General features: G+C 47.6%; 1 protein-coding gene across 1 annotated transcript in view; it reads right to left on the bottom strand.

Annotated features, from left to right (window-relative positions):
• The window catches only part of PRRC2B (proline rich coiled-coil 2B), a 71,343-nt gene that overhangs the window by 12,122 nt on the left and 47,159 nt on the right, over positions 1-12,062 (bottom strand). The window contains 6 exon segments of the mRNA XM_048512151.1: positions 269-360; positions 1,360-1,542; positions 3,362-3,602; positions 6,145-6,272; positions 8,624-8,721; positions 11,678-11,870. Coding sequence (XP_048368108.1) covers positions 269-360; positions 1,360-1,542; positions 3,362-3,602; positions 6,145-6,272; positions 8,624-8,721; positions 11,678-11,870 — 935 coding nt within the window.

Below are 12,062 nucleotides of genomic sequence, written 5' to 3'. Positions count from 1 at the left end.
AATGGTCCCCCAAGTGTGATAACGCCTTAGACCAGGGGTAGGGAACCTGCGGCTCTCCAGATGTTCAGGAACTACAATTCCCATCAGCCTCTGTCAGCATGGCCAATTGGCCATGCTGGTAGGGGCTGATGGGAATGCTATGGAATACTGCTCATTAAAGCTGCATTTGTGGAGAAGCTGACCAAACACTACCGAACTATTTTTTGTCCTTTTTTGTCTTTTTGCTTTCTGTTGTTTCCCTTGGTGTTAAAGCAGCAGCATTACATACCTGTAAGCATGCGGTGACTGAATGGATCCTCCAGTAGGCATGTTCGGTTTACCGTCGGTGAAGTGGAATCCTTTCATTTCCACATGGGAGGACTGGGGAAAGAAAGTAAACCAAGGGGTAGGGTTATTTCCTTCCAGTTTATACCTCACCAGCTGGAAGAGGGTCCAGGAAAAAAGTCATTCCATTACTGGTACACATACTGTCCGTGTGTGCATGTACGTACACTACTAAGAACATAAGAGCGAGCCTGCTGGATCAGACCAGAGTCCATCTAGTCCAGCACTCTGCTACTCGCAGTGGCCCACCAGATGCCTTGGGGAGCACACATGCAGGATGTGAAAGCAAGGGCCTTCTGCTGCTGCTCCAGAGCACCTGCTCTGCTAAGGCATTTGCAATCTCAGATCAAGGAGGATCAAGATTGGGAGCCATAGATCGACTTCTCCTCCATAAATCTGTCCAAGCCCCCTTTAAAGCTATCCAGGTTAATGGCCACCACCACCTCCTGTGGCAGCATATTCCAAACACCAATCACGTGTTGCGTGAAGAAATGTTTCCTTTTATGAGTCCTAATTCTTCCCCCTGCCCCCCAGCATTTTCAATGTTTTATAGACTTCATAATTTTATAGACTTCAATCATATCCCCCTTAGACGTTTCCTCTCCAAATTAAAGAGTCCCAAACGCTGCAGCCTCTCCTCATAAGGAAGGTGCTCCAATCCCTCATTGTATGGGAGTGGGTAAAAAAAGGTTATCTGTTTGTAATTCCATAAACTTCTGTCTTGCTCACCCCTTGGATGATGCTTCTTACACTGAAAACACCCGAAATCAAGGTTAAATGGCTCAAATTACAATGCTGAACGCTACCCAGAAAGCTACGGGAAGCCAATGCAGCCACTGGAGTGGCTCCAACGCATTCTCCATGATCAAATCCAGTGTGGCCGAACGCTTCCAGAAAGCCTTCAAGGGTAGCCCCACACAAAGTACCCAGCCATGAGCAGTGTCAGGAAAGACGAAAGAGGAAAGAACACCAAACACAAACCCAGTTGTTTTTAAGCACAGCTGAGCGACAGACGCGCACCCTGACGGATCTTACCTCCCTGCTTGTGGCAAGAACAGATGGTTGGGAACCGAAGCGAGGAGGTGATCGCCGAGGCTCACGGCGAACCCGGAATTTTAGGCCCTGGGGAAGCTGGATGGACTGCGGCAAAATCAGGGGCTGCTGACCAGAACCGTAACGGGGCATCGGGAGCTGGGAGCCAGGCATCGGCATTGTGAGCTGCGTGATAATTGGCAGACAGTTACATTAGGAAGTGGGGCAACGAGCAGAGACAGAGTACGCTTGCATGCGGTGGGATATCCTATTAAAAGTCATTACATTTGCTGTAAATGGACACATCCCGACATGGGGGGGAAAGTCTGACTTTCAGGCTCTCTGGGGAGCTAGATATTATTTTTCTCTTGGCTTTGTCCCAAAAGATTAGAGACACAGCTTAAGAAATGGGACTCAGTCAGGGACGTAGGTATAGATTTTTATGGGGGAGGGGGGGGGGTTCGGGGGTGGGGCAATTGTTAAGCTAAACGCACCAAACTTTCTCAGGGTATCTTTAGGGAGTCTCTCTCTAATGAAGTACCACCCAGGTTTGGTGAAGTTTAGGGAGTTCAGGGTGGTCGAAAGTTATGGGACCCTCAAAGGTGTAGCCCCCATCTCCTATTGGCTCCCGTTGGAAACAACGGGGAATATTCCCCTTTGGGGCGCAGCTGAGCCCATAGCTTTGGACTCCCTGGACCAAGCTTCACAAAATCTGGTCAGTAGTATCAATAAGAAGACTCTCCTGATAATACATTCTAGGTTTGGTGAAGCTTGGTTCCAGGGAGTCCAAAGTTATGGACCCTCAAAAGTGTGAACCCCCATCTTCTATTAGCTCCCATTTAGGAAACAATGGAGGATGGGGAGCACCCTGTTTGGGAGTCAACAACTTTGGACCCCTGAATCAAATCTCTCACCAAACCGAGGAGTATAGTATCATCGTAATGCAGTCCCCCCAAACAATCCCCTGAAAGTTTGGTGCTGCTAGCCCAAACAATGCACACCCCTGCAGGCAAAAAAACGAAAAAAGCACTAAAATGTTTTTTAAAACCCACAAGCGGATGAGGGGCGGACCTCGGACATGAATGTAATGGGAGGGTTTAAACCCGAGAACCCCTTACACACCTCACGTCCATGGACTCAGTTGCTGCTGGTGTGACCTACAGAGGCAGACCCTGGTGTGGGGACCCAATGAATCGCAGGTAGGCCTTTTAATTAAAGGTCAAACACAAAAATTCCACCTTGCGTCACCACCGAAGACCAACTACTAAGCTGACTAGACAAGACAATGGCTGTCCACTTCAATTTCTAATTCTGCTTCCCCTCAATTCTGAAAGAGCACACAAATGTAGAAGGCCAGCGTAGCAGACACAGAGGGATCCCCAATGTGTAACCCCTCTTGTGAAGACACAAGGCCTTCTGCACAAGTCCCACCACAGCAGATCTACAGGGAAGTGCAACCTCATCCAGAACAAACTTACATCCTTGCATCTCAGCCTAGAGCAGGGGCCCCCAATCTGAAGATCCTCTGAAGATGCCAGCCACAGATGCAGGTGAAACATCGGGAGAAAATGCTACTGGAACACGGCCATACAGCCCGGAAACCACACAGCACCCCAGTGATTCTGGCCGTGAAAGCCTTCGATAACATATATTGTCGGTTTGCCATATTATCGCTTTGCTGTCACTACACTGCAATTTCACTTTCTGACATTGTTAACATATCACATTTAATCCTTATGCCTTGTTTTCAGATCTCTATAATCCTACCTGGATTACCTCGCTTATCAGATACCTGATTCTACTGATTCCAATGTGGGATCCACCTCGAGTCCCAATAAAAAAGGCAGCCTGTAAATAATACTACCATATATACTTGCATATAAGCCGAGTTTTTCAGCCCTGTTTTAAGGCTGAAAAATTCCCCCTCGGCTTATACACGAGTATATACGGTAAGTAAATAAATATTAACACATAATTGTTCTTTAAAAGACAGTCAAGTCCTGACCTGTGTGAGCTGGGAGTCCATCATCTGTGAAGCTCCCATCCCAGGTGCCTGGTTGATCTGGCCTTCATAAACCAGTGCCTGGCTTCCAGTCACTGGCTGGTAAGGGGATCCCGACTGCGTTTTCACCATCTCCAAGGGCTGTATGCCCGGAAAGGCAGAATAGGGGGGCTTCAGAGCCGTGCCGCCTGCTAGGACCATGGTATTGGGTTGGGACAGGCTGGGGTGCATGTAGACCTGAGACCTAAAAAAGAAAACAACACACACACAATCACAGCACGACTGAACACTGCCAGCTTAATTCGGAGTACACATTTTAATATAGAATCAGCCATGGAAGGTAACATCACACCATCACACCTAAAACCTTGAAACAAAACTGAACCATCAGCCTCTTTGGTCTCAGCGCAGTAAACCGGTCCCAAAGGTACACCGAGCTTTCGCATCACACCTTTTATTTTAAAACAAACAAACCTAAAAAGGGTAGCAGCAAAAGCTACCACCTAAACTAGGGCTCATTCCGCACATGCAGAATAATGCACTTTCAAACTGCTTTCAGTGCTCTTTGTAGCTGTGCGGAATGGTAAAATCCATTTGCAAAGCGGTTGTGAGAAAGTGGGGTGCTGTGCTGGTTCTCGGGCTGTATGGCGTGTTCAGTAGCAGCATTCTCTCCTGACGTTTCACCTGATCGCCATCTGTGGCTGGCATCTTCATCGAGATCCTCGCAGAAGATGATTACCCAGCCACCAGAGATTCAGTGTATAAAGCGATCAGGAGAGCATGCTGCTAGAACATTTCTGACAGCCCAGGAAACAATGACAGCAAACCACCCCAACACCGGTGATTCCGCAGTCGAAAGCCTTCGACAATACAGTTGTGAAAGTGGTTTGAAAACGCATTATTTTGCATGTGTGGAAGGGGCCCAGGTCTCAAACTAACCGGAGCTCATGATTAGCAATCTGCTCCGGGCACCCTTTTGTCTTCTGGCCCCTACCTGGTGTTCCCAAATGAGATCAGGGCACTGCAGGGAGCTGTTTCCAAAAGGCCTGTAAGACGGAGCTATTGTACCGGGTTTTTGCTAGAGGTCAGCCGGGCTGACAGCTATCTGTACTGGCCTCCTGGGAATACACTGGGGGTTTTAAGTAGCCATCTTGGTTGGTTTATGATGTTTCATATTGCCAATCCAATCCAATCCAAAAACCTTTATTAGGCATAAACCAGAAGTACCATACATTCCAAGTACAAAAACAGGATCATTGTTATATATCAGTGATGGCGAACCTTTTCGAGACCGAGTGCCCAAATTGCAACCGAAAACCCACTTACTTATTGCAAAGTGCCAACCTGGCAATTTAATCTGAATGCTGAGGTTTTAGTTTAGAAAAAATGGTTGGCTCAAAGTGCGTTTTCGGGGAGTAAGCGAGGTGGTAGTCAATTGGCTTTGCTTTTGACAGCAAATGCAACTCTTCCAATGGATGAATAACGACCCTAGGAGGGTTTACTCAGAAGCAATCCCCCTTGCCAGCAACCGAGCTTACTCCCAAGTAAAGGATCATAGTTTAACAGAGCTTGACAGGGTTACCTACACTGCTTCCCCAAAACGAGGTCTTAGGTTTAATGCTAATAATCGAGCCCAGCGGAACAGATGTGTGTGTGTGGGGGGGGGGGGGCACTCTGTTTGCAAGTGCCCACAGAAAGGGCTCTGAGTGCCACCTCTGGCACCCATGCCATAGGTTCGCCACCACTGTTATATATCATGTAGATTGTAGAACATGGATTAAAAATGTAGCGACTGCTTCAGAAATTTCTACATGAGGGCTGTTCAATAGCTTAGACATTTTTAGTTTGTCTGAGAGAAACATAAATTCTAGAGGTAGTAAAGCTCCCAGATCGGTTCTAATATCATTATACCTCAGTAAAGCAGGATGTGAGGGACTGAGTCCATAGCATTGGGACAGTACCGACAACAACGCTCACTTTGTGGGATGTTAAGGAAACGACCTTGAAGATAGACAGAGGGGAATGAGTTGCACCTTGCTCTGGTCATGACCCATCTGCACTTATAATTAACAAGCTGTTCTAAATATACAGCAGGGCTAGATTTCGAGGGGGGTGATCTCAAAGTATAGAGGGGAACAAGAGACTTTGCGCAGCACTCAGGAGAGATTGGTATTCCTGGTCGTACAGTCTGATCTTTAGATGATGGTAAATTTCCGTGGCGGTAAGCATATGAAGAGACTCCCATATTGTATAAACTGTTTTATCATGTTTTTAGGATATTTATTGTTGTGTGTAGTAGAGTTTTATGATGTTGAATTGTTACCCTGAGCCCCTCAGGGATGGGAGGGGTAAAAATAATAATTTTTAAAAGTCTGTTGCAAAACCCGTGGCTGAGATTTTTTAGCCAGAGATGACAAGGACTGAATCTAAGGACTTGTCTGCACCCTCTTTTTCTTTGTCTTGAAGTTCCTGTTTCTTCAGCGTGCTTTCAAAGTGCCTTTTAGTGGCTGATTCAACATCCCACCAGTTTTTACTAAGAGTACAAAAACAACTGCTGCATAAATCAACAGGGGAATAAACTAAATTTGATCTTCTGCTATATCAACTTGACCACTGAGCGGAATTTTTCAAAAAACACTGAAGAAACGGGAACTCTGCAGCGAGGAAAAATGGAATGCAGAAAAGCTCTCAGTTTTATCATCTGGGTTCCATTTGACAAGTGCAAAATGAGAAGACCCAGGCCCCGCTGAAGCATGGGGACCCCTGGCTGAGTCCAGTTCTGTTACCTGAAGGGCTGGATGGAGCTGTAGATCTCCTGGGACTGTGAAACCGGAAGGCCGCCCCTCAGCCCCAGCTGAGCTTGGGCTTGCAATGATGTGTGGAGAGACAGCGGGATTTGCTGAGCAGCAGCGGCCTGTGGTGGGAAAAAAACCCCAAAACATTCTGATTAAAAAGCACAAAGGCCAACATACATTCTAAGGACCCCTCTGGCAACTTTAAAGCAGCAATTACCAAACTTCTGGGAGCTCCTTGGGACTTCTATTCCTCCTATCAGAAACAAGTTCCAAATGTTAAATTTTGGGGCTTTAAAGACTAGGCAGTAAAAGAATGAAACAAGCAGGCTGCAGAAGATACCAACTACTGCATTTTCTGCACTAGCTGCGGACTGATTCAACAACAACAACAACCTTTATTTGGCATTTAAAAATAGGTTCTAGAGCGATGCCAGACATTTCTGAAATACAAATCAAGAGTACATTCAAAGCGCAGACAGGAAGACTATATAGCAGTATACATTACTTAGAAAGTTGTGTCACCTGTAAAAGAAATTTTGCTACTTTTTCCAAGAGCAGGACATCTGTGTTGTTTAAAAGAAGCTCCACAACAGAACAGTCAGAGTCACGTTCAGATTTGTCTAGGGCCAGCCTGGGAGAGAAATTCCTAATGCCCACATATCTCGGACAGTCAAGAATAATGTGAACAAGAGTCTCCACTTGATTTTTACAGTGTGGAAAAACCCGATCCTGGAGAGGGATGGATAAGTAGCGACCCTTTGTAATGGCTGATGGGAAGGTATTGGATCTGGCCCTTGTGGGCTGACTGACTCTAGGACAGTGATGGTGAACCTTTTTGAGACCGAGTGCCCAAATTGCAACCCAAAACCCACTTATTTATCGCAAAGTGTCAACATGGCCATTTAACCTGAATACTGAGGTTTTAGTTTAGAAAAAATGGTTGGCTCCGAGATGTGCGTTACTCGGGAGTAAACTTGGTGGTAGTCAGTGGCTTTGCTTTGAAGCAACCGTGCGACTCTTCCAACGGGTGAATCACGACCCTAGGAGGGTTTACTCAGAAACAAGCCCCATTGCCAGCAACCGAGCTTACTCCCAGGTAAAGGATCGTGCTTTAGTTCTTCACATGAAAATCAGTGGGGTTTAACAGCGCTTAACAGGGTTACCTACACTGCTTCCCCAAAACTAGGTCTTAGGTTTAATGCTAATAATCGAGCCCAGCGGCCCAGGGCAGCCTAGATGTTGGGGGGGGGGGGGGGGTGGGGGGCGGCACTCTATTTGTGCGTGCCCACAGAGAGGGCTCTTAGTACCACCTCTGGCACCCGTGCCATAGGTTCGCCACCACTGCTCTAGGAGTACTTCCTCATTTGGAAGGAAGCAAACCAACAGCACTGACTCATGCAGAGATGCAAAGGGAAATAATCTCATCGGAAGATAGGGTATTATTTCTGTGATCTCATGACCCATTTGCACTTGAGAGGGAAGGACCAGTAGAAGAGGAAGACCATGATGCTGCCTTGAACTCCTTGGAAGAAAGGCAACGTAAAAACCAGATGGCTCAGGCAGACAGAGTTTCCTTCCCCATCATGCTCTTCTTCAGTGAAGACTACCCTGAAGGCCAGAACTGTGACACATACAGGGGGTTTGATTTTGGCTTACCAAGAGCCTTTGATCAATTTCTCATCAGGGAAAACTAAAGGTCTGGATGAGAAGGATCCACTCAGCAGCGGAAACCATGATAAAAGCACGGAGGGGCAGGGAGGAGCCAATTGCTTGTTTGTTTGCATAGCCCCGCCTCCAATGTGAGGGGGAGGAGTCATCTGCTCCTGGATTATATCTGCCACTTAAGAGCAGCATTTCCGGACAAGTTGGAGATAAGTTCCATCACATCACACCAGACCCTCCTAGGTGACCCTCCTAGGGTCGTTATTCATCCATCACATCACACCAGACGTATGGTGACGAAGTACAGTTTCAAGGCAAGAGAGCGTGGTTTGCCATTTCCTGCGTGTCACAACCGTGGCATTCCTTGGTGGTCTCCCATCCAAGTACTAACCAGAGATCACCCTGCTTAGCTTTTGAGATCAGGTTAGCCCAGGCCATCAAAGTCAGGGCAACTTCGAGGGAAAGATGAGATCATCCACGTTCACTGGTGTTATCTCTTGAGTTCTGGGACATTCACAGACTTAATCTTTATTTTATTTATTAAATTTAGTATACTGCCCACCCCCGAAGGGCTCTGTTATCTTAATCTTAGGGTTGACAGTATCCAGATGTGTTTCATGGGTCTGCAACCTGCGGCTCTCCAGATGTTAATGGACTACAACTCCCATAAGCCCCTGCCAGGGGCTGATGGGAACTGTAGTCCATTAACATCTGGAGAGCCGCAGGTTGCAGACCCCTGTACTAGATGTTCATATCTGGAATGTTACTGTGTCCTGATGCACACATAGGAATAGAAGCACCGCCTTACCTGTTGGTAACTCTGCTGCTGAGGTATTGTCTGGGGGACCAGGCGCGGCTGGCTCGCAAACACATGCCCATCTAAATAAAGGGGTGGGATGTGGCTACCTGGAATGAGGGAACGGAAAAGGAAGAATGCAAGAAATTAATCATGTTCATGTTTGAAGAACGGCAAGTGAGAAGCTGCAGGTGATTGGCCAGCTATCTCAGGCATAGGAAACCCCCTTCTGAACTCTGGAATCCTGCACTTTGCCGGAACGTACCTGTGTGTGTTGATAAAAAGAAATGGAACGGGAGTCCATCTTGGAAAAGAGAATATTTCTGTTTGTCAAGCACGAAATACCAAAGACCGAAAGATTATGCCCTTGCAACAGCATACAAGTAGAAACACTAGAGCAGGGGTAGGGAACCTGCGGCTCTCCAGATGTTCAGGAACTACAATTCCCATCAGCCCCAATTGGCCATGCTGACAGAGGCTGATGGGAATTGTAGTTCCTGAACATCTGGAGAGCCGCAGGTTCCCTACCCCTGCACTAGAGCATATCATGTTTCACTGTCCAAATAGGGAATACTTAAGGTATATCAACCATTGTTTACGTCTTTTAATGTAGATATGACAGATGATCAAAGGATAAAGTATTTCCTGGATGGATCAAATCAGGATTTTTCTGAATTAGTTGCCAAGTTTCTGTTGGATATAATTGGTACATCTGCTAAGGGAGATTTTTATATTAAATGATGGTTATTTGAGCTGCAACTATGTTATTCTGGCTGTAAAATGTTTCTGGTTACAAAATGTTTTACTGTATGATGCCAGTAAAGGCTTTGTGTGTGTGTTTCTCAAGCACAGCCCTGAGCTCATCAAACGAAGGAGAGGGTGCAGTACGCACCTTTCTCAAAAAACGCACCTCAGATACAAGACGCCATCACAAGAGACCCTAAAACCATACTCCTGATTCTAAACCCGAGTATTTTTTCCCCAAAAAACTGGTGAGGGAGGCAAAATTTGAGTCTCTCAGTTGGAGAATCTCTTCAGACCCTTCTGTCGACGAGACGCAGCAAAGGGCTCAGTAGGATCCATTGAAAACATCACAGAGACTACTTCTGAACCATCTGGTTTGGGCAACGGTCCTATCGAACGCGCGTCATCCCGTCCTCTGGGGTCTTGCTATAAAATGCTCCTGGAATTCAACATGGCATCAAGCACGCCTACAATCCCGTGGCAGGCTGACAGCCATGAAGAGATCCGATCTGTGCATATGGCACAAAGATGGGATGCGTGAGCCTTTTTGGGATAGGGCAGTATATAAAACTGAATTATAAACCCAGAACTTTCTCGTCCAGATGAACCTTCACGAATGAAAGGCAAGTTTCCAGCCGATGGGGTTGCCAGCCTCCAGGAGAGACCCGGGGATCTCCGGCAATTACAACTGAACTCCAAACTACGGAGATCGGTTTTCCTGGAGAAAACAGAAGCTTTGGAAGGTGGACTACGTTGCATTATACCTCACTGAGCCCCCTTCTCCGCCCCCCCCCCCCATCCTGCTGTCCCCAGATTCCACCCTCAAAAGTTTCAGAACTTTCCAAAAGTAGAGATTATGACAACTGGAGAGAAAAAAGCACAGTAATCCACACAAAAGCCAGAGACAGGAAGAGGAGTTCGATTTATATCCCCCCTTTCTCTCCTGTAAGGAGACTCAAAGGGGCTGACAAACACCTTTCCCTTCCATGTATTGTTGAAGACTGTCACGGCTGGAATCACTGGGGTGCCATCTGATTTCCGGGCTGTATGGCCGTGTTCTAGCAGCATTCTCTCCTGACGTTTCGCCTGCATCTGTGGCTGGCATCTCCAGAGGAACTGGCATCTTCAGATCCTCTGAAGATGCCAGCCACAGATGCAGGCGAAACGTCAGGAGAGAATGCTGCTAGAACACGACCATACAACCCGGAAACCAGACAGCACCTTTCCCTTCCCCCCACACAACAAACACCCTGTGAGGTAGGTGGGGCTGAGAGCTCAGAAGAACTGCGACTAGCCCAAGGTCACCCAGCTGGCGTGCATTGGAGTGCACGAGCCAATCTGAATTCCCCAGATAAGCCTCCACAGCTCAAGTGGCAGAGCGAGGAACTGAACCTGGTTCCTCTAGATTGGAGTACACCTGCTCTTAACCACTACGCTACTGCTGCTCCTGAGGCCCCTCCCTCCCTCCGCCTCACAATTCACCTTGAAAACCTCCAGGAATTTCCCAAATTGGAATTGGCAACCCTACTCATGAACTCACTAGTCGGTGACTGGCAAGGCACCCTTTCAGTTGCCTCCTGCCATTTACCTGCAGTAAAGGCATAGGAAGATAAGCCTACCTTACAGGGCTGTCATGAAGGTAAGTGTGATGACTAACGGGCAGCACTTTGAAAACTGAATACACTGTATGAACGCTAAGTGTCATTACCATAGTTAATCCGAGTGTGAAATGTGGGCCAGGCATAGAGGCATGCTCACTGCAGACGGATAGAAAGAATTAGCAGTGGCTGGGCAACCTTACCAAACAGTGAGAGGGTACTTTCACACATGTAGAACAGTGCACTTTCAATGTACTTTGCAGCAGAGGTGGGATCCAGCAGGTTCTCACAGGTTCCCGAGAGTAGGTTACTAATTATTTGTGTGTGCCGAGAGGGGGTGACTAATTGGCGATTTTGCCACGTGATTTTTGCCTTAGTTACGCCCCTCCTCTCAGCAGTAGCGCGCAGAACTTGGAGCAGTCTAGCAGGAGGTGCACCGGCGTGCATGGCAGCCTGCGCCTGCATGCATTCGTTTCTCGCCCAAGGACTGGCGCAGCGGCTGCGTCCTTGCCACAGCCCCGCCCCCGTCATGCCCCGCCCAGCCCCATTGGCCAGCCAGTTTGAATCCCACCACCATAGGAACCTGTTACGAAAGTTTTTGGATCCCACCACTGCTTTGCAGCTGGATTTCACTGTGCGGAACAGCAAAATCCATTTGCGAACAATTGTGAAAGTGGATTGAAAATGCATTATTCAGCATGTGCGAAAGTGCCCAGAGATATACCTGGAATCGAAGCAGATGGCGCTACGGAGGCCACAGGCATGGGCGGCACAGACACGCCACCGAAAGAGCTGTAGCTGACACCGTTGGAAGCCCCAACACTGGAAGGAGGCTGAATCCCAGAACCGGCAGTTACGGGAGAACTCTGCTCTGGCAGGCTTGGAGAGTTCTCCCAAGCTTTACGTGCCGACTCCATCTGCAAAGGAAGGAATGAGAGATATTAGGGCCCAAGACTGCCAGCAGAGAGGGGTCTGGTCTTACATTCCATCCTGTAGCTGGTGAGTGGCAACCAGGACTTGTGCAAATCTCAAAACAGCGAACAGAACACAGAGACAACCTCGCAGGGATGGCCTTTGTTCTGTTAGCTTGAATGCAGTAAAACAATATG

This window comes from Sphaerodactylus townsendi, linkage group LG12 (genome assembly GCF_021028975.2).
Source record: "Sphaerodactylus townsendi isolate TG3544 linkage group LG12, MPM_Stown_v2.3, whole genome shotgun sequence".
Taxonomy (NCBI): Eukaryota; Metazoa; Chordata; class Lepidosauria; order Squamata; family Sphaerodactylidae; genus Sphaerodactylus; species Sphaerodactylus townsendi.
The sequence above is the reverse complement of the archived record's forward strand: the minus strand, read 5'-3'. Positions and strand labels throughout refer to the sequence as shown.